The sequence below is a fragment of the Catharus ustulatus genome, chromosome 2 (genome assembly GCF_009819885.2).
Source record: "Catharus ustulatus isolate bCatUst1 chromosome 2, bCatUst1.pri.v2, whole genome shotgun sequence".
NCBI classification, from domain to species: Eukaryota; Metazoa; Chordata; class Aves; order Passeriformes; family Turdidae; genus Catharus; species Catharus ustulatus.
This window is the reverse complement of record NC_046222.1, coordinates 17,818,465-17,844,457: the sequence shown is the minus strand read 5'-3', so window position 1 is coordinate 17,844,457 and position 25,993 is coordinate 17,818,465. Positions and strand designations below refer to the sequence as shown.

Here is a 25,993-nt window from a genome sequence, read left to right as displayed (position 1 = left end):
TTTGAATAAAGTGAGAGAACCATTCTACACACAGCCTGTTTTATCCCAGAGGTGGGAAAGACTCCACTAACAGATCCAAACAGCAAACAAGGAAAGCTTCCTAATTTCAATAAAAGACAGATTTCACCAGGGAAAAGCAAATGGTAGGCACTGTCAGTTGGAATCTGTGGTGAGAGAGAGGTGAAGAGATGGAGAAGAAGGGGAAAGTGAAAGCCTAAAATAAACCACCAGCAGGGAGAAAGATCAAAGGATGAAGAATCGAGACTAAAGAGGAGTGCAGAAATGAAGACAACACAACAGGTGATGAATTGAAAACCATCAACTCCATACCCTTTATTGTGTCATTATTCCCAGCAAGTACACCAAAAGTGAAATAGCACAGAAAATACATAGTACAGAAAAATATATACACATTTGAGGGTATTTTTAGGCACGAATGAAATAACATACAAAGCCATACAGAACCACATGCTAAATGGAAAACTTTCTCCAGATTACACAGAGCAAAAGGTAGCTACTTTCAGGTAAGAAGTACTGGAATGCCCAGTGTTGAGATGTGAGGGTGCTCAGAACTAAGACAGCACAAAAGTCTCTGCTTGTAGAACATGCAATTGACAACCTGACACGATGCAGATAATTAAAAATCGACTATTGCAGAGCGATTTTTTGTGCTGGTGCCAGCTACTCCCTGCACTAAATAAGACAGCCTGTGGGGAAAGGGAAAGAAAGCCCAATAGCACAGTGGGTATGGCACACAACATGAATATAAAAACAGCACAGGGAACTTAATGACAGAACTGGCAGCATCAAGATGCCTAAAAGCCAAATCCCTTACACAGGTATTTCTTTGCATGAATTAAGTACAAAAATCTCCAGGTTATTTACAGTAAAGAGATATATGTTTTAAACAAAATTTTCAACAGACATCAATTTATTTGCTAGTTCCATTAGCCACTATTCATTACCATTTGGAAAAACACTGCCACAGAACACAGAAATGCTGTCAAAATGTCTTGATGTGTCCATGCATTTATTTGCTCTGCAATCCAGAGTTCAGCTACACTTGGCTTAGAATAGCATATTGAAACAGTTCATTTTTTCCAGTGGGAAAAGAAAAAAAAAATCAATATTTATGTACTCTGGATTCTGTCACATAAATGTTAAAGATTAATTTACCATTTTCTGCAGACATGTACCTTATTGCCACCTTGCTCTGGTAAGCAGCTTGATGTTTTTCCCTTCCATTCCACCATTTGACAAAGTCAAACTGACATTTATCAATTTACTTATTAACATGCTTGGCATTCCTACTAGAATTTGTTTACTTGAGCACTTTCTGGTAGAAAAGAAGGGAAAAAACCCAAACAACAAAACCCTTCCCAACATTTACCTACCCCTTCCCTGTGACCAGGAGATTTAAAGGGAAAGAACCCATGTCTACAAATCTACTTTGGTGCTAAAAGTTTTTAGCTCATAACACTGACAATTTCTTTCCCAATTGAGTTTGGAAAACTCCAACAAAACCCTTTAATTTAGCAGCTCTGATAACACATTTTTTTGTTGCTGACCTTTCTAAGCAATGACTGCATTATGCAAAAAGGCAACCAAACTGCATGTGTTGTGTATAAAGCTGGCAGTCACCCCTACAATTTAGGTCACTTAACAGAACACAAAGCACAGGAAACAGAGCCCTACTGAGGTTCATTGTTTCTGCTTGCCACCACTTAGTTTGTGAATTACTGCAAGCATGCTGGCATGTTTGTCCAATTCTTCCCTCTGCAGATTTACAAGCGCTTCTTTTTCTGCCAAGCATCCTTCCAGTTGGGATATTTGAACTTCTAGAGAAGATGCCTGCAGAAACAAACAGCACACAATACAGTGAAAGCTGAGTGGCCTGGTGGTAAACTTAAGCAAGTAATTAAAAGGTAGTTTAAAATTACAAGCTTGTTTCAGAAATCTCCCTCAGCTGTACAGTTGGTGCACATGAATTGTTACAGCTACTGCCCCACTGCAAAAGGTTGGATACCACGGGAAAGCACCAACCCCTTTAATACCATCGTGCTACCATCTACATTTCATTTCAAACACCACACCAGTAAACATTTACTGAGAACAAAAAAAAATTTGCTATATACTGGATAATATTGCCTGAGGAAATTAAGCTTTTGCTTCCAGGAAATGGAAATACAATAAATGTGTTTGTCAGACTGTATATTTTGCATTTGTTGATCAGCTTGCAAGTAAAATGAATCTCTGCCTTGTGATTTTAGAGGGAGCCTTACCTGCAGTCAAGGACATGTAGGCTGCACTGAAGCTTGGGGGATTTAGTTTTTTGTGGGGGTTTTTTTGTTTTGTTTGTTTGTTTTTGGTTGGGTGTTTTTTCTTTTTTTTGTTTTGCTTTGTTAACATTATCCTGTTCACTTGATACAGCCAAAGTCTCTCCTTTGAAAAAAGACACTTTATCTCCAAGAAAAAGTGATTTTGTTAGAATTTCAGTGATCAAAAGAACTCCAGGTGCATTTTGGTGCATACATATGTACCTTAATTCAATGTAAGCAGCGGAGGGAAAGCAAGCTGACCTACATTTTCAGTAGTCAAAACTACAGAAGAGGAGATTGTTACTCTGTTATTTAACATAATGCCACAGGTTTGGCAGGTTTTTTTCCCTTCCCAATATTACATACACACACCATGCCTCACAGAGCCTCATTAGAACTTGATCCTGACTTAAAACTCAAGAGGTACACAATTAAAGCTGAGAAAATTTGTTCTCGTCCACTACTACATCAGCTACTCTAAGGTCTTTAGGTACTTAACCACCAAAATACTGATTTACCAACTCAATTAAACAGATACCAGTCTCAGGAATGGAGGTTCAAGTAATTCCTTACCTTGACACTCAATTCTTCCCTTGCTTGCTGTGTTTCATTTAATTCCTTTCTAAGAATATTGATAGTTTGTTCCATATCTGTTTTTTCTTTCTGTTGAGATTTTATTTTTTCTTCTAGAACACTTATATTCTGTTGCAAGGCTTAGGAAAACAAACACATTAAAAGATTGGATGCCAACTTAGAAAAGAGATACTGCATTGGTCTGCAAAACAAGGGGTTTATTTTCGGGTTTTTTTTTAGACTCAACATGGTTGCTAATTGAATTACTGAGTAGTGCCACCTACTGCTAAATTTTAGTTGTTGCTTCCAGTCATTTGCAGAGAGAGTTAAATTAAGCTCTTCTAATTTCCAGTTCCTACAGAAAACAGTTCTAATGGACATGTTGCAAAAAGCTTCTGAAGGGACATGCTATGAAGAGATTCAGTGAAGTCTGGGAAATCAACTTCATGCACACTTTCTAAAAAATTAAAATTTGTATTTGTTTCATTCAATGATTAAATTACGTACCTATGACCAATTTTTTAAGTTTACAAGTTGCTCAGTAAGATATAGCAGCTTATCTAGAGCCCATAATAACAACATCTAGTTAATACAGTTCAGTGACCTTTAGGCAGGTGACTTACTTGCTATTGTGCCATCTCTCTCCTGTAGCTGTTGCTGTAATTCATTTCTGTGATCTTCACTTTCTCTTAATTGTGCAGCAGTCCTAAAAGTGCAGAGAAATACATTTTAATTATTAAAATGAGATATGTCACCATTTCTCTGTCCTGAGAAGCTAAAATTATTTTTGTATTATTTCCAGTTGCTGTCAAGAGTTCAAGTCATCAAATCTATGCATGCACATGGTATGAGCAGAGATAGATCTTATTTCCTTCCTGCCACCATGACATAGTCACTGCCCTTCTCTGATCATGGTAGGAACTACTGAAAAGGCTGATACCTGGAGCACAAAGCCCAGAAACTCGTGCCTTTGACCACAGCCACAAATAATTTAAAATACTGCGGCAGAACTAAAATTGTCATTCAATACAAGCAAAAAATCCCTGCCATTAGTGATTAAGGATTCTGGGGTTTTAGTTCTTACAATGCTCCTGAAGAGACAATCAGTAAAAGCTGTCCTTGCAGGGATAATACCTGAAACATCTATACACAAAAAATACCATCCTGAACATCTCCTGGATTGTCACACAACACTCAAAAGTGACCGAACTGTAAGACAGTGTCACAGTTTGTGCACAGGCCTGCCTCAGTTCTCACCAGTTCAGGTAATGCTCACTTTCCACACCCACTAAACACAGAGGTACTGGCACCCACAGCTCCAACATAAACACTTTACACTCTCTGAAGCTAATCTACTTTTTCCATTACCAGCCTAATTTCTAAGGCATATTCTACTTGCCTTGCCTAGAGGGCATCTGCTGTCGCTTTTGTTTACTTGTTTATCCACTTCCTATCTGCCAGTTTCTAAGCTGCAGCCTCTAGCAAGAGTGAGGGATGTATATTTCCACAGTCTCCATTTCTATGGCATTTCAAGAGTATCTATTTAATAAACTGCTCCTCCAGATTGGCATTAACAAGGGTCAGCTTTCATCAGAATATGTCCCCCGTTACCCTGAGCTGCATATCGCACCATTAGATGTAAGTAGCCAAATTTATTCAGTAGCAAACTAATGTATCAGTATGAAAATTTTCCATCTGAATCAGAACTCAAGGCAGTGATTTGGACTGCTCTGATTACTGACAAGGCAAGAGCCTGGAAGGGTGAAGTGAACTTTACAAGTAAAACCAAGAATAGCATTTTATTTCTCAACTGAATACAAGGACTGTCTATGAACATATTTTAAACAAATCTTCTGAGAAGTTATGTATTAAATAAAATTTGTCAAAGACCCCTGTATTTCCTTAGTTACATTTATGAAAGTTATATAAAACCTCTATTTTAAGCCATCAAAAAGGAAAAACTACAATTACTCCTCAAGAAGACATAGGTAATGCTAGTTTTATAATTGAAAAAAGTTTTTTATATACCCCAGGCAGAATACCACCCATCACAACTTCCAAAACAACTTTGAAACATGTTCATTTCGTAGGGTTGGTTGTTTTGTTTTTATTTTTCCCCAAATTGACAACATTAAGAGAAAACTTGCAGACTAAAAGAGAATACACAGAAATCTTTGGGTGATAAAAGCATTTAAGAATTCAGCAACAACCAAAATAACACCTCCACACTCTCCCAAGTGCACCTTAGAATTGGGTAATCATCTTTCTCTTCCTATTATTGCTAAAGTCTCTTGATATTCCCTCATCACCTCCAACCAATTAAGGAGCAAATAAAATAAACCATCAAAGTCAGTACTACAGATTCTCATCCAACATAAATATATAAACCAACCTTGAAGCATCTTGGGATTCCTCTAACTTCACTTCTCAGATGTTACTTAAAGCACAGCTGAAAAACTGAGACTAAAGTGCTATTTAGTTTTACTGTTTGACTTGCTTTAAAAAGACTGAACAGAACTTACCTATCATTCTGCTGCTTGAGTGATTCATTTAGTTTCGTCATTGCTTCCACTTGTTTATTTAGTGAATTGCATGTAATCTGTAGATCTTTATATTGTCTTTCAGTTGTTTCATACCTACAAATGAAATACAATTGCTTTTGAAGAGAGCTTTTACTTTAATAGTTTGCCAAATAAAAATATTTGGCATGATCTGTGCAATCATTCCACCCAAGAAACAATCAAGGTGTTTTTGGAAGGGGGGGAGTTCAGTTGAGTGTTTTTTGGTGACAGCTGCCTGTTAGGGTGTTAGATTTTTTGAGGTTTTTTTTTTTTTAATGAACATACTTAGAATCATAGCATCATTCAGTTTGGAAAAGATGCTTTAGATCAAGTCAAACCATTAATCCAGCACTGCCAAAGTCTACCACTAACCCATGTCCCTAAATGCCCCATCTACATATCTTTTAGATGCCCCAGGGATGGTGACTCAGCCACTTCCCTGGGAAGCCTGTTCCAATGCTTGACTTGGAAGAAGAAAATAGACAAACCAGCCAAGCTTGAGAGGATCCTTTAAATATCCTGAATCATTATTGATCAGGAAGCAACTCCCTCCAGTAGAAAGCTTTTAGGAATTGACAAAACTATAAATACCTTTTGTAATTTGCAAAGAGCTAATCTATAGCAGTTTGTGTATGCCAGTCATCTTTTAAGGAACCCTTTAAGCAAGTCTGTGACCTTCTGTGATCTTGTCTTGTGATACTGAAAACTGAACATACTGAAGACAATGCAGTGTGTAATTAATACAGGCTTATGAGGCAGATTTCATGCTCTAAGCAAGCATTTTCCTACCTTCCTACCAAAAGGCAAATTCTATCCCCTGATGTTACTTAACTGATTGTTTTTAAGAAACAGCATATTTGAAGTATGAAGGTTGTTTAAAAAAGTAAGTTTTTCTAAGTTTTTGTTTTAGAAACACATTGTAAGGATTAGAAAGTTTTGTTCCCAGTTTGGAGAATTTAAAACTGTTAGATACTAGATTGAGACTGATTTATTCCCTATGAATTAGGCAATACATAGTCACAAAGTGTATGACTGCATACAATTCAAGCAAAAATGGAGGCACTTCCACAATGACCATACTAGACACTTACTTAAGAGATCTAGTAATGGAAAAAGGTTTTATACATTTTCCTCCCTCAATGACTCCTTTATTGGCAGCAATATGCTTTCAAAATTGTGTAATAATGCTTGCTCCCGTTATTAAGCAAGAAACTTTATCTCAATGTTATGAGTTTCTTTGCCTTGCTGACACCTAGTGACCAGACCAGCTCATGCGAGTTCAGAAGCCAAAGCTCTTTTAAGCCTTTATTCTTCCAAAGCACATTCTAATTTCAAACATTTTCTATCTTTATGTACTTTGTGCATCTCACATATTCTTTTTAGCTAAAGATCCCAAAGAAATAGTGCTTATAAGTAATTCAGGACACACAATGTGCGTCCTTCCTCTGTACCTCACTTTTACCTAATTTAACTCAAATTTGGTATAGATTTGAGCAACAATGCCAAGTTCTACATTATGCAAACATATTGATATTGGCTGTTTCCCCAGAATTCTTGCAAGCATGTCATCAAGGCAGCACATAAGATCAAAGAGAGACACTGAGAGCATGGTACAATGCTAACAGAAACTAAGCATCTGTGTCTTGGAGAACAATGCTCCCTTTTTATATAAAACTTGTGCTATTTCCTGAACTGGACCTTCAGTGCCTACAATTCAGTTCTTATTCCACTGAAAGCTGAATGTTCATATATTAACAAATTTAACTATGTTAAATGTAACTGAAATTTGAATCCCTGAATGACTTAAGTTAATCTTATTGACAAGCATATAGAAAAAAACAAAAAAACTTTTCCCTTAAAACCATGACACAGCTTGTAATGTTGCCTTCTAATGAGCTTAGCCCAGTAAAGGACATCATAACTCTTTTCATATGAAATACTTGTTTAGGGATCCTACATGTCTTACCTCTGAAGGAGATCAAGAGAGGATTTTTTTAGCACTTCATGCTCTTCAGCAACTGCCTGCAATTTCCTGTTGTGCTGAAAGAGCTGTTCAATATCACCCCGTGCTCTTTCAGATTCTACCTGTTGAGCTTTCAGCAAATCGTTAAGCTCTTCATTTTTTCGTTCTGCATCCTTCAGCATTGCAGCAAGAGTTCTTGCCTTTGAGTGGAAAGACACCCCCAAAATAAAAATTAAAAAAAGTTAAAGAAAAAAAAGCGCCACGTACATTAAAGGGAATTCTGTTTCTCAAGTTGTATTAGGCATGCTTGAGGCCATAGATCTAACACCAAAATGTCACAATCTACATTAAGAGAATAAATTTTCTCACCTAATATTAACTACAAATTAATTGGTTCACTAAATTCCTTTAGCTCCATTTATAGACAACATGAGGGAAGAACAAAGTAAAAGATGATACATTTTATCTGTGGATTTAGTAACCGGCAGCATAGTCTTTAATATAACCTTTAAAGAACAGAAATTCTAACTTTTCAACATGCAGGTTCATCTCTGACCAGTGAATCAAAAGGCACAAACAAGAAGCCGTTCTACAGAGAATTCTAGTAAGTGAATTTATTAATTTTTAATATTATTGAATAAACACTAATGGTTACCAAACGATAATGAGCTGAGTAGGTTGGTTTTGCTGACTTCCTGTAAGGGAAAGGACTCTCTGTACCAGAGAACAATCCAAAAGAAAAACGGATGTCCACGGTGAAAATTAAGACCGCCCTAACTTGCAAGCACAGTTTAGAGATAAGCAGTACAGTTTCCACATGTGATCACAGCTAAATCTATCCAGACAATCATTACTCAGTCCCACCTTGAAGCTCCTCTACTTACCTCAGACTCAGCCTGGGCTCTCTGACACCGGTACTGAGCCATCAGCCTCTCAGCCTGAGCCAGAGCTACTGCCTTTATTTCCAGAAGATCCTGCAGCCTCGTTTCTTTGGACTGCATATAGGGAGAACATTTCTCATTAACATTTTCTGAAAGTACCAATTGCAGCGTCCCCATGCACATTAGGTTGTACTCACTGCTAACGCTGACAGCTTCTGCTCATAGACATCCATTATGTCAGATACCCTCACATCAGCCAAGGGCTCCTTCATCTGTAGAAACATTTTCCAATTACTGATACTGGAAATTTCTACTTACTCACACAAATAACGTGTGCCTAAAGAGTTCAGCGGTTTTGGCAACTCCACCTGCCACTAGGTTTTTTGAATTCTCATTTTTGTATCTGAGGATATCTACTCAAAGATATTCACCTGACCCTTGAGAAAAGTTTGTGAGCAACTGAACTGGTTAGGTTTAATAGGAGTCATCTGCAGAAGACTATCAGTCCAGCACTATAAAAAGGTAAAATCACCATTTAAAAATCATTCCCCTTGGTCTGTGCTAGAGAATTAGCAGGCCCCTCATAGGACACCTAAAATAATCTGCCCTAACATCGACAGCACAAAATGCATATGTTAAAATCCCTTGTTCATACTCTGCAGCTTCTCAACATAAGGATTAAGAGAAAAGGCCCAGGAAAGTTTCTCTAAGTTACTGGAAAGGATACTATTGAGGTCCTGCAGAATGTACTGTGTTAACCCAGTGACTTACTAGAGGAAATGCACCATGTATGGTACAACAGGTCCTAAGTGTTTATTAAAGTATATGCCTGAGTCAAGTGAGAATGCTACTTAGTGATTTCAGGATATTTTCTCTTAGGCAGTGTTGCTGTAACACCAGTTCTGAGCAGTTGTTCACAGATGCTGATGCATCTGTGCAAAGTGCAAACTATGCCAGCTGTTCATACACTGAACACCTACAGAAAAGCCACCATCTCTGCACCATCCTGAACCACTATGTAAGAATGCTTTTCACAAATTAACAGGAAACCCTGTGCAGCTTCAGTTCTCAGCTCATTTTTCTGTCCCTAAAGTATGAAACATGTAGTTTATTTTCCTACTTGCAAGCTTAAATATCTAAAGGACATAGAAATGACTCTAAGAAAAGCTCTAAGAATGAAATTCCCTTCATTCTCTCTGAAAAGTGATACTATGAAAGGTGTTTTCTCAATTATGTTTTTACAAGCATTTGAGCTTCACACAATATACAGACAACTCAAATACTGGATATTTTAAGTGAATGTGTATATTGATTATTTTAAGTGAATATGTATATTGATTTTGAATTACTAATTAGAAGGTCTAAGAGAAGAATCACTCAACAATTCATCAACAACTTTTTCTCCTAAAAAATTAAAACTCAAAGCAGGTTTTTCACTTTTTACTCTGTCACATTACTGGAAGCTGCTGCATTAGGGCTGTGTAGGCACCTGTGGTTGCTTTGATTTACATTAAAATAAACACAACAATGCACCCACAGACTGTGACATGCAGTCCTGAAAAGGATGATCAATGTGAGCATCCAGTGGCAGAGTGAAAAGTAAGCCAAGGAAGACCCATCTGACCTTTTTCACTGTTATTCTGGCATCTGACTGGAACTGGTAGCTCTCCGAGTTTCACTTTTATCAGTTACAACAAAGAGATAAGAGTTGCAAATCAAAGGCTGGAGGCAATACCACTAATCAAGCTGTTATCAGGAAACTTTCTATATCTTTTCCCAATTTGCATACTGTTCTTTTAAGCCAAAACAAAATAGAATCAATAATCCATCTCTCAGTCTAAAGCAGCTACAAAGCAGCTAGCTTGCTTTGAACAGAAAAGGGAAAGAGGAGATATATTCAGTATCTGCCAGGATGGCCCACAAAAGCAGCACATGGTATGTGGTACCTGGTTGGGTCTCTCATTCACAATGCAAGCTGCTGCAGAGGGAGGAAAAACCTTCTTTCTGAAGTAATAACAGTACCTTTCCAAAAAGACCACAAAAGCTGAACTGCAAGTGCTAGAGTCAGCTACAGCCAACAAAAGGAGAATGTCAGTATGTGTGCTTAGGTACACAAGAGACGCACCATACTTCCCTAAAGCAGTCCAGCATCTTTATTTTATTCCAGACTATTTCTTAGGAAGAAGAGGAAGGAGGTTCCTTGTATGTGTCCCAGCAAGTCTAAGCAGCTGGACTGTCCCTGGCTCCTGCCTCCACATCTGACAGCTAAGACAACTGTGGGCAAACCCACTGGAGGACCTTCAGTAAGGAGCCCTGCCTTCAGATGTAGCTCAACATAGCATCTTTGAATTCTGCTCAGGATCTCAGTAAAAAAAGTGTGTTCCAAACAGACAGGAATCTAAACCAAACTTAACTGTTACACACACTGTAGTCTGACACATAGATTTTAATTTCCATTCTTCCCAGTAAAAAAAAAAAAGTGTCAAATGTTTCACAAGGGAATATAAATTCTACTAACCTCTAGTCCAGAATGAAGTTTTTGTATTAATTCCTCCATATTTGAAGATTTGGATTTATTACTTGAAGGACAGGATGAAGAACACCTCACTGAAATAGTGTTGGTCACAGGTGACTGCATTTGGATTCTTTTTGCTGTGTGCTGCATTTCTTGCTGTCTGTAGGCATTATTTGCTGCAATGCTTTCACCCAGCCTGTATAAACATGAGGCTATTAACACAACCTGCTACAAATAGCATTGCAAGGATTGAAGAGGAGAACAATTTCATAACAAAATTTACAGTCACATTTGCATTAACAGACATTACAAAGATGTGTGCTGGGTATGTGCTCAAACTGGTCAGAGATAAAGGGGAAAAATGTATCATGGCTAATCTTTGGAGACAAATGCAGAATCTCATCAGAAAGAGCATAGTGCTCAGTTATTTTTGAGCAATAGTTCATGTCTCTTATGAACCTGAGAAAAAGGCTATTTCACCTCTTATTATTCATCTTAACTAGGCCACAGTTTGTCTCCAAGATGATTGAGAAAGTATTTAGTAAGAGTTTTTATTTGGCATAAAAATAAGACTGAATCAAGAAAAGGCAGAGTGCAGCCAATAAACCTCATTTTTTCCTTGTCTGCCATTCTATTTTACAATATTATATTGTGTACAGCACATTTTATGTTTTAAGCTTTAACCAAAATTGAAGTATGCAGATAAAAGTGCAATCTGTTTAAATTTGTATAGAGAACTCAAAAGCTTAGTAAAAAGTAATTTCAGCAGCTATATTCCAGTGTCTGTATAAAATTTTTGGCTGGTATTTTCAAGGCAGGCACCAATAACATGTTTCAACAAGACTGATAAACCAAAGGAGCAGATTTTATAGGCAGCAGTTATAAATTTTTTACTCTTGATAAATTCCTTAATTACTAAGCTATCCCAACCACTTCACTGAAGTGCTGTCTCAATGGCTTCCTAAGTGAGCACAGCCTATTTTTAACTTGCATTTACCGACGTTATTTGGCTGCTCCATTGTACAATTGCAGACATATTTGATTGTACAGATCCTTCATTCTTTCAGCCAGACTATTCATTACTGGCCATTATAAAAATGTTTCTTATATCCACAAACCCATATAATTATAGAATAATTAAGGCTGAAAGGGACCCATCTACAGAACACCTAGTTGAACTCTCCTGCTCTTAGCAGGTTGCTCAGGACTATGCCTTGCAGTTTTGACTCTCTCAAAGGATGAAGACTCCACAACTTCTTGGGCAATATTTTTCAGTTTGACCTTCCCTTACAGTAAAAGGGTTTCCTTTCTTATATTTAAAGAAATCTAAAAGGTTAATTTTTTTCTTTTATTTCAGTTTGTGCCTATATCTATCCTGTCAGCAGATACAACTGAGAAGCCTGGCTCCATCTCTTTTGTTCCTTTCTCTCAGACATTTCAACACACTGATAAGAACCCTGCACATCTTCCCAAAAGCATGCAAGCTCAGCTCTTACAGTCTCACCTCGTGTAATACATGCTCATGCCTCAAACTCTTCCCTAGACTTACTCTGGGATGTCTGTATCTCTCTCGCACTGGAGAGCCCAGGCCTGGACACAGCACTACAGGTGTGGTCTCACCACAGCTGAGCAGAGGAGAATGAGCACCTCCTTAGCCCTGTCATCAGGACTCTTCCAACTGCGGTTCAGAGTGCTACTGATCATCTTTGCCATTCTTGAAGACAGAAGCTAAATTTGTTTTCTTCTAGTCTTCAGGAACCTCTTCCAGTCACTATGAATTTTCCAAGACATTCTGGAGTGGCCTTGGAATGACAACAGGCAACTCCCTAAGTACTCAAGAGCACATCCTGCCAGGTCTTCTGTACACCCAGTTAGTTTAAATGCTCCAAAACCTGACCCTGTGCCACCCAGAGTATGTCTTGCCTCCTCTAGGCTTTCCCATTGCTTTCAGGGACATTGCTCTGCCTCTGGGAATCCTTATCAGTAAAAGACCAAGCAAGGCATTCAGTATCTCAACCTTTTCCATGCTCTCTGTCAACAGGTCCCCTGCCCCACTCAGCAGAAAGGCACACATTTTCATGTCTGGCTTTTGCTGCTGATGTAATGGTCTTTCTTGTTGCCTTGACATCCCTCAGGTTCAATTCTGGGTTACGATACAATATTTTTAATGTATTTTATTACATCTATGAAAATAAGGACTCCATCAAACAGTTTCTCAATACTTTTTCCATTGTCTAAACCATCTTGAATACTACCTGAACTGCCATCTGCCTGTGTCTTATCCTAGTCTGTTCTTTCTTGGAAGCTACTGCAAAACAGTAAGCAAAGCTTTAGGAACTGAAAAATGACACATCTGACAGAGTTCGTTAGAGAGAAATCTGACAATATTAGATGCACCCACAGTTCTAAGCACAGACTTCAGACAAATGAACACTTAGGGACAGGAGTCAATTGCTCCTTTGCTCTCTAGGATAGTTTCTGTCTCTGATGAGCTGAAAACAGTACTCCAAAAAACATGAGTATCACTAAGCCCATAAAAATGTCAAATATAATCAAGTATCACAAAAAATTTACAAAAAACTTACACTACTGCAGGAAAATCTGGTAAGGGTGCAGCCTCAAACAGTATTTTAAGCCCCACTTGGACTTGCTCCCCATGGTTTGATGTTAAAGCAAATGTCAAAGGTGTAATCAAGCGCTGATCCTAAAAAAGAAATTAGTTTGGTCAAAACAAAATACGGCAGAACACAACAACGACGAAAAACCTCATGAAACACAAACTACCAAAACATCACAATTACAAGGCCCATGAGCACAGAAATGTTTTATTCAAAACTTACCTTCTTAAAGTTTGTCCTTCTAAGTTTCTGAGCCTGAAGCCCATGGAAGACAAGTGATTTTAGAAATAGTTTATACTTCTGAGTATTTGAAATAATGCTTTACATTAAAGGCAACACAACAGGTAAAGAGCCTAGTTAATTCCTGCAAGTTTTCAAGTGCTTGATACTCAAAATAAAAGGTCACTAGCTGAAGTTATAAAAATTAATCATGGACTGTAAAACTCATTATTTGTTACCCACTAAATTACAAAATTCCCATTCTAGAATGAAATATCTCCAAAACAGGAAGAAGTGTTTGACTGTCTGAATTGCTTTTCCTTCTATAAAGTAAATTATTAAGGTATCATCTGACCAACAGGTATTAGAAACTGTTTTGGCCATGCAAAGTTCCAAATTAGATGTATATATTTAAGAGTAATCAACCTCACAAATAATTATATTGTTGTGGTAATTGGCTTTTAGTTTGCTATCTTTAAACTGCAGTCATAATGCAATCTTAAAAGGAAAATTCTTACCAGGCAGCTAAAATACGATTTTATATGCATTACCAAAAAAAATGATGAGTAAAAGCAAAGGACTGTTATTTTGGAAGAATTAATAGTGAAACAACCTTTAGAAATTGTGCATAAGGGACTGTATTTTCCTAGAAGCTTTACCACTTCAGAGATAAGCATGCAAAACATTTATTACTAAAATGACTGTAGTGCAGTGACACCTTATTTCACAGATACCTTCCATAAAACATTTTAAAATTCCATAAAACATTTTAAAACCATACCTGTAAAATTTTGCAGAAGCTGACCTTCATACCAGGTACATCCTCCCGCAATCTGCTCATAAGATCAAGAGTTTTCAAAATAATATCAGCAGCAAGATTGCTTTTAAACATCCAAGCAGGAAAGCAAATTGGGTGGAAAAAAAAAAAAAAGGTGAGGTATGTCAGATCAGCACTGACAAATTTAGTCAATTAAAAAAAACCTAATAAATACCTTCACAAAGAAAATAAATATATCTAGCAAGGAAAAAATGCTAGAACCAAAGAGATCATACTGACTTCCCTGAATGTATGCCTGAGCTTCTCCAGCATGCCAAGGATAGCAACAATGAAGACCAAAACCATCACTTCCAGATTGAAAGTGAAGAGAGTTTAATTATAGGTCCAATTATATTTCACTGGGTTTAGACCATGTAATGTACAGCTATATTGACTTTTAGCTATAATGGCACTGAGCTGAAGGAATGCGTATTTAATTTTCAGTGCAACAACTGCCCCCCATAATGATGTGTGATATTTTGGAACTCTGATTGTATAAAAACAAAATGAGAAATCAAATGCCATGAGCAGTTCTAGTAAGGTTTAACTTGGATCAGCCTGAACTACTTATGCCAAAAACATTATCTGAATGAACTGACCAGCAAGGTTACTTTTTATTCCACAAACATACTAAGTTTGATTTAATATCAATATTGATTTATATGCATTTAAATGGTACTTTCAACTATCACATTTTTCCATTGCAACAATATCACAACTCTCACACCAGTCATGCTTAATTAGATTTTAGATAAATGTGTGCTCACCACATTTTAGAGTCCACCAATTTTGTCCCAAAACCAGCATCAATCCCACTGTAAGGAAACTGGTGTTCTATCAGACATGTGCATTGGCTGGCAGTCAGCACCTTTGAGACACGCATTTTCAGTGTGTCATCCCTGCAGAGCAGTAGGCAGAGTTAAGAATAAATTCAATATACTTATGCCTAGGTACTGGCACCCAAAGGCAACCTTTTGTAATAATAAGGAGCATAAAAGCTAGGGCATCAAAGCACAAGAGCCTCTAAAAATGCTTTTAATACTCAACAACATAAAGCACTTAAATCATGCTTAAGTCATGCTGCAGTCATGTCTTCCTTACTAAACTTGCTGTGGACACTAAGGACTCAACAAAGAGTGTAAAACTGTATCATTCCACATTATTTTTCCTTGTTTCTCTGATCTAAATTAGTATTATATTTCGTTGGGAGCTGCACTTGACTTAGCTAGGCAACAATACTACATAGATCAAGAAGATGGCCACCCAAATTCACCACACAATTTAAACAGAAAACACTCATTTTCCTTTTTTATCTGCAAAGTGCCTCTGTTCTGTTGAATAGCCACAACATTTTATCCTGCACCATCGTATTACAAAGTAATTTCACAGCAATTACAAAGCTACTTTAGATCTTGCAAGATGACACTCCTAAGTAAAATTAGGGCAGTTACTGTATTTAGAAGCTATTAAAATGACCCAAGGTGGACATGTCTTTTAACATCTCAGAGCAGATGATGGTGGAAGAATAATAAATCAGCTGCCAATAAACACATAAAAAGGATATTGGTCAGGACATTAATAGCCTTGACCATTCTTTCACACTTTTTCTTCACTAATAGCTCATCCACAATCTGTTCTGGCATCTGAAGATGATCAAGAAGAACAGGCAGTAAAAGATCCGTAAAGTGTTCAGGTGATTCACCATTCTTATTGTTAATAACATCCTGTAATAAAGACATTTTATTTTATGTCAATATTTAAAAGTACAGTACAAGGAAGCCAAGCTTACTCTACCCCTTCCTGCACCAGTCTGTGTTCCTGCTTTTTCAGCCTCTTGCTATTTCAGGTTTAAGATGGCTGACCAGTATCATACTGGAGGAGGAAGTTTACAGGGAACAGAAACAGCAGGAACTTCCTCATTTCTGCAAGTCCTAGAAAGGAATGCTGATAGTTTTCTACCTACCTCATGACTTCATAAACTGCCATGTCTTCCACTTACAACTGAGACGTATTTCTAAAACACTTCATGTCTTCAAAATAACAGTTGTTTTATGAAGTATGTTTATTCCAACGTAACTATTTTATCACAAATTTTGTTACAGATATTTTTTGTATGCACTATTTTTCAAGTCAAATTATAAGAGTTGTTTAAAAATAATTTAAAAATAAGAACTACTAAGAAGCTCTTTAAACTCAGTTATCAGTATTGGTACCTCAAAAATCTCTTTGAACAGTTGCAATGCTAGACCTGAACAGTCTTCAGAGCCTTCCAATGGTTGGTTTGACAAGTGCACCAATGCAACAGATGGTTCAAAACTCTTTGAGCGAGTCACAAGTCTGGTGTTTCCAGAGACTGGCAAGCCAGCTGGGTGCAGTATCGCCTGCCGCAGGGTGTGACGCAATTCTAGCACAGAGCAGAAGGCAAGCAGCAGCTCTAAGATCTGTGTGAAGTGAAGAAGAGTTCAAATGCTTTCAAATCAAGAACTTATACAGAAACTGCAACTCCTGTAACACAAGTCTGAAGAGAGATTCAAGTTCTGTGTAACTCCTTTTAGCACTTGAAAGTTTTCTGAGGAATAATTTTTTTTCTTTAAAGCCAAGTCAGCAGCAGAAACAGTTCATTGGACTGGTGAAGGTTTGTGACAGTATTCAGTGTATGGCTTTATTTTCTTTGGCCATGACTGCTGGTTAGTGATACACTAAAAAGTACAAACATGTATACACTCAGCATAAAGAAAGCCATCAAAGAGAAAACATTCTGAGACAGGAATGGATGCACATCTACTCTCTGAGCATGCACTAAAAGAAAACCACCATGGAAAGCTCCTTGTCAACATGCCTCTCTAAATAAACCTAATAAACAACAACAAAAATGTCAGAGAGAAATAGCAGCATCTATTATTAACTAGGATGTGTAACACATTCATAGAGAAAAGCTCCAGATCTGTTTCACAGATATATTTAGCCCCAACATTTTCACATTTCATATTTTAGCCTTTAGCGACAGATAGCCAATGTTTCATTGACGTAAGGTGGTAGTGAGACAAAGCTAAATGAAACAGTTCACTGCCTAAACAGAAGTGGCATCTATTTGTTCAGCTAAGGTCAGAACACTTACTCCTACACGTTTGAAATTAGCATCAGGGTTCCCTGATCACCAGTTGAAGTCTGAGTAGTATTAATTCAAGGTATATAGAGTAAAGTGGGATACACTGCATTCCTGGTACATCCCAAAATTTCTTATTAGCCAAAGCACAAAAGGTGTTTATGTTGGCTTTTTGCCTTTACATCTGTTCCTGAAAGCAGATACACGATCTGGCAAAAACCCCAACACCACAAATTCAACCTGACAGCCTTTTCAATAACTAGCAAATACAAACTTGGTGAATTCTCTAGGTCATTTAGAGTCCTGAAGTCAGTGCATTTCATTACCAATCCCTGTACACAAGGAACCTATTCATAACAACAGAAGAGAAACTAGATTAGGATTGTAGCCTCTTAGCCTCTAACTGAAAAAGTATACCTTAGAAGATGAATCAGGATCCCTTCCATGAAGAAGATCTAATACTTGACCAAGGCAAGAGGTAAAGTGCTTGTATCTACAGCATGCATACAGAAGAAAAAAATTATAAATAAAATTGAAATTTCAGCATGTTTAGACATTTACACCAAGTGATGAATGAAAGTGCCCTATTCTCCTTCTTACCCCCAAATACTTCAAGTACAGTGATAGCTTTGATAATTTAATTTCTATTTGAAACAGCACAAGCACTAAAAATATTCTAAGAATGAAAGCAAATTCCTTAAAATAAACTATGATTTTTCAGCTATTCTTACTGCTTTAGATTGAAAATCAGCAATTTTTTAGATCTGCTAGCGGAATTTGCAGAACTACTAGTCAAGCTCTTACAGAGCCACTGTAACACCCCTCCCCCTGTAAAATAATTATTTCTTCCACTTCAAGATTATATAGCACTGTAAAAGGCATGTTAGCTACTCATCTTGTCTGACTACCAACACTATCCAGACAAAAAGTTACAGAACAGGATATTCAATATTCATTCAGTGGCAATGAAAAAAACAGGTTTTGAGTCACACTTCTGTGTGAAACTAGTAACCCAGCAACTCTTCAGGTTCAGAAATAGCAGTTATAATTATAATCAACTAGCAACATTCAAAAAGCATCTTGGGATTTTTTTCCCAGTGTTTGGTTTAGAATTCAAATAGCATGCAGCAAAGAAACTGAACTAGAGCTTAGGAAAAATACTTTTAGGAAATTAAACCATACCTGGTAAGATAATCTGCAACTTTGGGATTCTTCATAAGATCCACAAGTAGATCAACAGAATATTTTCTTGTTAGAGGATCTCCATTTACAAGAATATTGAATATTAACTGAAATGTCTGATGGATATTTCGGGCGTGAAAGAGCTGAAAGGAAGAAGAAAGTTATGTATAGGCACATACTTTGCTGGGTGTTTTGGTAATTAAAACTAGCTGGAATTAGAATTTTATTTGGCCAGTGTGACAACTGGTTTTATCTTATGTTTACAACTTAACAATAGAAACAACTTCAGAGACTCACTTACTTTTTCTCCTACTTCTTCATTTAGGGTAAGGCTTGATAATACCGAAAGTGCAAACACAACCATAGTCAAGCTGCTATGGGCCAAGAAACTTATTAGGGTACGATAGAAACTCTTCACATTATTCTACAGTAAAAAGAGAAACAAAAGGCATTATAAACCCACCAAATTTACAGGTTTGACATACAAATAGTGAATAATACAAAAGTAAGTTAGTATGGTAACAGTTCTCTAGGAAAGTTATTTCATTGTTCTACTGCGCAATACTGGCATCAATGCTAATGTTCTCTTTTGAACCTGTATAATTAAAAGTGAGAAAAAACACCCCAAAACAACAGAGAACCAACCAAGGAAGAAATTCCATCATTATTTTAAGGGAAGATGAGAAAGTCACTTTGCTAAAACCTATAAGAGAAAATAATCACTGAAAATTGACTCCCATCCCTTCTCTGATTAATGATCAGATCTGACAATAGTTTCCTTTTTTTCCCCCCCCCCTTGTTCTGTTTTCCAAGATAAACACAACAACATTTGCTTTCATGTAGATGAATTTCTCTTTCTGAATTAAAAAAAGTTTGCACTGGTTTATGAAGACACAGGAACCAAGTAGTTCAGATATGTATATGTACTTGAGGATTCAAGGGCCCTAACATTAAGATCAGTGCTATTTTATTGATTTATCTTTTGAAAGGCAAATCTCTTTCTTGCTTACCAAAAACCCACCTACAATCTTTACCTTTTAATGACATTTAATTTTTCTAAGGAAGAATGATCAAATTTTAAATTCACCTTTCAGCTGCAGAGAACAGTTGCAAAAACCAAACACATAACATAAACCAGGGTAACAACATGGCAATGTACCAAAGAGAATAAGAATGCCCAACTTTCTGTTCAACTGGTTATTTTCTCCAACACAGGAGAAACAACTGCCCATTGGGCAGAACAAGCAGGTCAGGGTTATCATTGCTGAAAGCAAGCTACCTAGAGTCAATTAACTCTTACCCTTAAGCCAGAGAATCATGACACAAAAGCAAAGCTCTTACCGAAGATTTTATCTGACTTTGAATAGACAAGTTGTGACGACAGAGGTTTGCCAGGAGTCCTAAACACGGTATTGTTAACTCATCTTCAGTGGATTGACTTAAAAGAAAAGCCCAAAAGATGTGTTCATTGAAGCATGCTGAATTTAATGACAAGAAATTTTAGAGTGGGGGTTGGGAGACCTAGTTGGGGGACTTTTATTTTGTTTTGTGTCTTGGTAGGAGCTTGTTTTTCAATGAGACACCAATTCACCATACAAAGCAAAATTCAGATTGTAATCTGTGCAGTGTGGGCAGCTTTTAACTGAGTACATCTAAAAAAACCCCAAAGTATCAGAGATCACTGCTATCAGGGGTTTATTAAATATATTTCTAAGATTAATCAGATCTCTTTCAAGGGCACTTGAATAAAATTTTTATTACTCTAACAAGTCTGCTCCTAGTGACAAGCATGAATTTTCTCCTAGCTTTTCTCTTTGTTAGCTCTCTGCTCCCAGAGGTGTGGAGGTGAGCTGAGGTCAATTAATATTCCATCACCCAAAGTCCCACAATCACTGCATTTGACAATCTGTAACAAGTATATACATGGCTTTCAAAGGAAAGTCTGTTAACTTCAGAGCACAGCTCACTCTGGAGACCAGGTCAGTACAGTACTCTGGCGTCCTTCTGAAAGTTTAGAAACTTAGCTCGCTGTTTCCCATAAGAAAAGACACCGAGTACACACTTACACATGATTCATTAGAAACAAAATTAATCCATCGATGTTGGCACCAGCACAAAAGATGGGAATGTTGTAGGTTAGTCTCTGCAGCAACTGAATAACCTGAAGAAAGAGAAAGCTGTTCACATGCCTGTCCTACACCATCTCAGGAGGAAAGTTATGAAAGATGAAACTGAAGGGACAAATATCAAGACACCACAACTGAATTAATTTTCAGACTCTAACATTAGCATAACAATTACACAAGTTGCTGCAAGTGCATTGTAATGTCCTACCATACTGATGTACTTAGTAAAAGCCCAAAAAGATTACTGAGATTTTAGTTTGACAGAGGGGTTACCTTTTCAGCCCATTCAATTCTCCACCTTTGCCTCACCAGCAAGTTCTCCATTGTGTCAGTGATAAACAGGCTTTGTCCTATGGAAAGGTCTAGAAGTCTCATCAAAATCCAAAAAGCACTTTGCAAGCTCTTGCAGAAAGGATGCTTACAGGAAAATAGGTATGCTCTAAAGACTGCCAACAGATCTAAGGGTAGCAAAGTCCTTCATACAGAGCTCTTCTGGCACATAACTGAAGCCAATACACTCAAACATGACAAAAATCACAGCAGAGGTTAGCAGTTAAAATAAAACCTCACCATTTAGACATCTAAGAGCTTCAAGGTGTTAAGAGTGGATCTATCTGGTGACTACAAAATCTCTCCTATTGACTGGCCAGTCACTTGGATCCCTAGTGGGACTCCTAGTGCTTTGAGAAACACGCAAACCACAAGAAAAGGGATCTTTACTGGATGCCTGACTTATTTTCCACAGAACAAGAGCCACAGGATTACTAGTAAATTAATTTTCTGCTTTTCAGAAAAAGACAAGTGACAATAGGCAGCCAGCAAGTACTTGATGAAAACTTAGGGGGAAACCTGTGCATAATTGATAAAAATAAAGAAAACTTTAAGGGCAGGTTAAAATTGGTGAGTTCAAACTGACAGATGTCAGACATTCACTGTAAGCTTCGATTAGAACAGCTCCTGGCATTCACTGGCAGATAGCACTGACTAGAAAAGAGGAGGCTCTGCAAGCCTCCCATGAAAACAGGCAGCCACAGCTTTCACTCCTTCACAGATACCTGTCAAAGTACCAATTAAACAAAATGATCTCCAGGCTTGTGTTATGAAACAGGCTTGTGTCAGGAGAAACAGCCAAAGACCTCAACTGGAAATCAATCTTCTGCTTATTATATGCATACAGTATAATGCTTGTTATGCAACAGTAGCCAGATATTATTATGCATTAGTTCCTTTACCTGTAGTAAAACTGAGTCACTGAGATTAGTAGAACTTCGATGCACCACTCCTGCCAGCACGCTGGTCAGATTGTAGGTGTCCTGGAGGGCTTCTCTAGTCTCTGGGTCTGAAGCTGGAATTTAGGAATTATTAGCCAAAGCTCCATCTAATAGCAAAATAAACTGTTGCATTAGCTACCAGTCGAAGTAGAAGCCAAAGTCTCTGACCAGTTTCTCACGTATGTTTTAAAGGTAACTAGAAATAAATGACACCTCCTATGTACCTGCCTATCTCAATTCTGGACACATAGTCAATTATAACACTAATCCATTTCCTTAAGATGTTTGGACACTGAAAGAATAGTCCACCTACTACTACCAAGTTTCAGTTCAGAGATCTTGAAACTTGCACTTCAAAGGCTTGGATCTTAAACTCAATGAGCTCATTTTCTTGCCTCATGCCGTGGTGGATAAGTAGACTCAAACTGATAACTTGATAAGGTTATCTAGCATTAGTTAAGTAAATAAATAGAAGTCAGTACTGCTTAGGCAATCTTCAGAGAGATGTAGCAAAACAGGTAGAGCGATAGATAATTTTGAAGAAAACTTAATTCTTAAGATTTTCCAGGCTGAACCCCAGCAACAAATATAATTTTACAGTAACTGTTCCAAAAACATAAAAGGAAGCTCAGAGAATCAGAGAGGAATCAGAGAACATAAACAAGGGAGCATCATAAAGGACTCAAATCTTGAATATCTGATATATGATGAGAAACTAAGCAGTGAAGGGATAACTTTTCCTTGTATATGTAGGTTCTGCTCTGAGCACAGAGCTCTCTGCACAGTAGTCTCATTTATTTCCATGAAGTGGAGGGGCAAAAAAACCCTAAGAAAGGCATCTCAAGACACAAGTAAAAGGCAGTAGAACCTCTTTTGCAGTTGGACAACTTGATGCTCACAGGCCCAAGCTATTGGAGAGCCCACACTGCCAGCTAACATTCAAGGGGGAGAGGTAAACTGAGGCGATGACAGCTGTGGATGTGACACGACTTCTCCCTATCCTTGCACGCCTTAGCCAGGTTTCTCACTTGATAAAAAGATAGTCTTTTCCAGCTTCAAAAAAACAAGGACAAGAGAATAACTCCTCACCCTACCCAGTGGATAAACAAATTCTGACAAGCATGATCATTGTCATTCACAGAGATGACTTCAAATCTCTTTCTCACTGCAATTTGACAGTGCTTAGCCAAGCACTCCACTACAATGAAAAATACTTTATCTTTCACACGTTATGCTTCTTAGAAGAAATCCATCACCCACACCACAGAATTAGCATCTGTCTTATCTTCCCTTGTCCAGAAAAGAAGATGAAAAGTTTAGATGGAAACCATACCTAGTTGTGATAGCAAAGTAACCACGGACAAAGCCAGAGAAGGGTTTATATTAGCGTCCTCCAGGAGCTCTACAAGGCAACTAAGACATTCACTTGGTAGAATCTGGTTTGAAGCAAAAAACCGGGTAAGCTTCAGTCCAGAGATAACCTAGAAATGAAAGGAGAAAAACAAACTTACTTACTCAACTGCAACAATGTAATTGGCACAGAAGTCAAAGCACAGAGTTGTGTAAAAGAGATTTTGTCATACTTGAAAAACCAAGAATGCAAGTACTACTGTAATGGGACATTGGTATTCTAATCTGCTGAGAAAAAAAAAAAAAAAAGGCAATAATGGGAAAAAATCTTCTTTTCATTCCTTTATGCTTGCAAAGTGGCAAGTTTATTTATGTTGAAAGAACAACCCAACAGATCGCTCAACACAAACACGTAGCAATCAGCCTGCCTTCCAAAGGCCTGGACAGCGAACCCTATATAAGAAGACACCAAAAATTATACACCAATATCACACCAATACGGGCAGACACGGTTTATATTTTACATAATGGAGACCCATCACGTTGGTTTTGTGTATTCCCTCTGTGTCTCTTTGCAAGGGATACAGAGAAGAAAGCAAAGCGAGATACTAACTCTCATATAAACGTTCTAGCAATTAAAATAAATCTGTATTTGAAAAAGGTAACTCGGGGATTAATTCGAAGGCCACCACATAAGTTGTACACAAAGCTGAAGATCAGGGAAATGCACTGGCCCACCTCCTTAGCAGAAAACACGTTTGAATAAGTGTTGCACGGAACCGGAAAACCCAAGACACGAGACCAGTTCGTCATTCACACGCTATTTTTTAAGCGAAATGATTCACGCGGGCCAGAATTTTGGGGACAAATAAAAAATAAGCCCCTTGTAAAACCTACTATCAGCTTGCCCTGGGTGCATACAGACTCAGGACACACCTCTGTAAACACACCGTAAAACTTTACAATAACAGACACCCACAGCGACCCCACGCCCGCTCCCACCGCGGCCCCGGGGCGGGCGCCGCTCCCACCTCCAGGCTGCGCTGCAGGAGCGCGGCGTTGTGCGCTGTCTTGGCGGCGCGGTACTCGGCGGCTGCGAGGAGCAGGCCCTTCATGCAGCCCGGGGCGTCCATGGCGGCCCGGCCCCTCAGGCGCTGCGCACCCGGCCCCCGTTCGCATTTCCCGCCGCCGCCGCCATCGTGACGCAGCGACCACTGAGCGCGAGCGGCCGCCGCGCGGCACCACGGGAGGCGCCGCCGCCGCCATCTTGCTTAAGGGAAACGGCCGGGCAGCGGCCACGGCGTGGGGGAGGCGACGAGAGCCGGGGGATCCGGGCAGTGCGGGCGCTTGGTTCGGTGACAGCGGCTTTAGTGCCGTCGGGGCGATCCAGAGGGATGCTTTGCCTACGCGGAGCTCTGTGTGGTTAGGGTGAGCTGAGTGTTCCAGCCGCCTCCAATTGGACCTGCCGTCAGTTCCCACCTGGCGCCCGACCCCTGCCTCGCCTTCTTTCTTTCTAGTCCCCATTATCCTTTCTTCTCCCTCTAGGGAGGCTTAAGCCCGGCCAGAAGCCAGGTTCTCCTTCCCGCCTGTGGTTCCCTGGCCTCTCCCGCGGGGAGTTTTGGCGGTGTCCTGGCGATGGCGAGGATCGACCCGCGGCCCGGCCGCTCGTTCGCCTCTCACAGCGCCCCCCGCAGGCCGCGCTGCCGCAGGAATCCTCTCCTCGCCGCCCGTGTGGTTGGAGAGCCTCGGGACAGCAGGATCGTGCCCTGCTTGGGCCGTGTTCTTCCTTACCCCGTGTACTCGAGCCTTGGGAGGGTGCGAGAGGTTCCAGCCCCTCGCTGGTCAGCCCCTGACACGGACACACACACACACAGACACTCACCCACGCACCTTTTGGATGTCGGCAGGTAGATGCTGCTGTGTGAAGCTTTTGAAGGTGTTTTCTCAGCTCGTGCATGGATTGTTTTCTGCCATATTAGACCTGCAAATATCTGCAGCAATGTCTACATTGGCCTCTATATTTTCCTATACTGTTACTAGGAAAAACATTGCCGTAAAGCACGGGTGAGCAATGTGATGTAATGTGTCACTGTGTCTCTTTTTCCTGTTTTAAGTCCTTGATCCTTCTTGTGTCCCCTCCTTCACATGACTGCTGCAAGGGAACACTGGAGAAGTGACTGGAGCATGGGCTTGAACTCACCCTCCATCCTGGATGCTGCACCAGGCGCTGCAGCCACCACAACTATTGTAAATCTGAGTCCAAACACCGTGCCAGGTGCCACCTGAAAGGGACCAGTGCCTGGCCCTTGTCCCCTGCTCAGCCATCAGTCACTCAGTAGGCACCAGGAGGCACAGGCTGGGATTCCTTGTCACTTGGCCCTTTCCCAAGGCTGAACATCAGTGGGACTGAGTGAGCACCTGGAGAACTGCTGAGACTGTCATTTCAGAAAAAAACCTGCAGTGTTGTGCTTTGTTAAGGACCGTGCTGCTGGA

The 25,993-nt window shown here is 39.0% G+C and overlaps 1 protein-coding gene across 1 annotated transcript; it reads right to left on the bottom strand.

Moving 5' to 3' along the window:
• Positions 1-301: 301 nt before the first annotated feature.
• On the bottom strand, positions 302-24,645 carry CIP2A (cellular inhibitor of PP2A). The gene is made up of 21 exons (XM_033053622.1): positions 24,532-24,645; positions 23,484-23,631; positions 22,112-22,224; positions 20,820-20,914; positions 20,095-20,191; positions 19,055-19,177; positions 18,754-18,896; positions 17,989-18,064; positions 16,679-16,906; positions 16,030-16,189; positions 15,233-15,374; positions 14,430-14,529; positions 13,397-13,515; positions 10,815-11,007; positions 8,494-8,568; positions 8,300-8,410; positions 7,419-7,615; positions 5,414-5,527; positions 3,515-3,597; positions 2,892-3,031; positions 302-1,851 (listed from the first exon to the last, which is right to left on the bottom strand). Exons 1-21 carry the CDS (start codon positions 24,631-24,633, stop codon positions 1,702-1,704), a joined length of 2,709 nt encoding a protein of 902 aa, XP_032909513.1. The 5' UTR covers positions 24,634-24,645; the 3' UTR covers positions 302-1,701.
• Between the last annotated feature and the right edge of the window lie 1,348 nt (positions 24,646-25,993).

Bases quoted from the DNA above. Each gene is read 5' to 3' on its own strand.
- CIP2A (XM_033053622.1), bottom strand. From the start codon at position 24,633: ATGGACGCCCCGGGCTGCATGAAGGGCCTGCTCCTCGCAGCCGCCGAG. The intron at 22,225-23,483 runs GTATGGTTTCCA...CCTAAATTCCAG, and splicing joins TACTTTGCTATCACAACTAG to CTTCAGACCCAGAGACTAGA. The intron at 13,516-14,429 runs GTATGGTTTTAA...TTTCTTTTTTAG, and splicing joins GCTTCTGCAAAATTTTACAG to GATCAGCGCTTGATTACACC.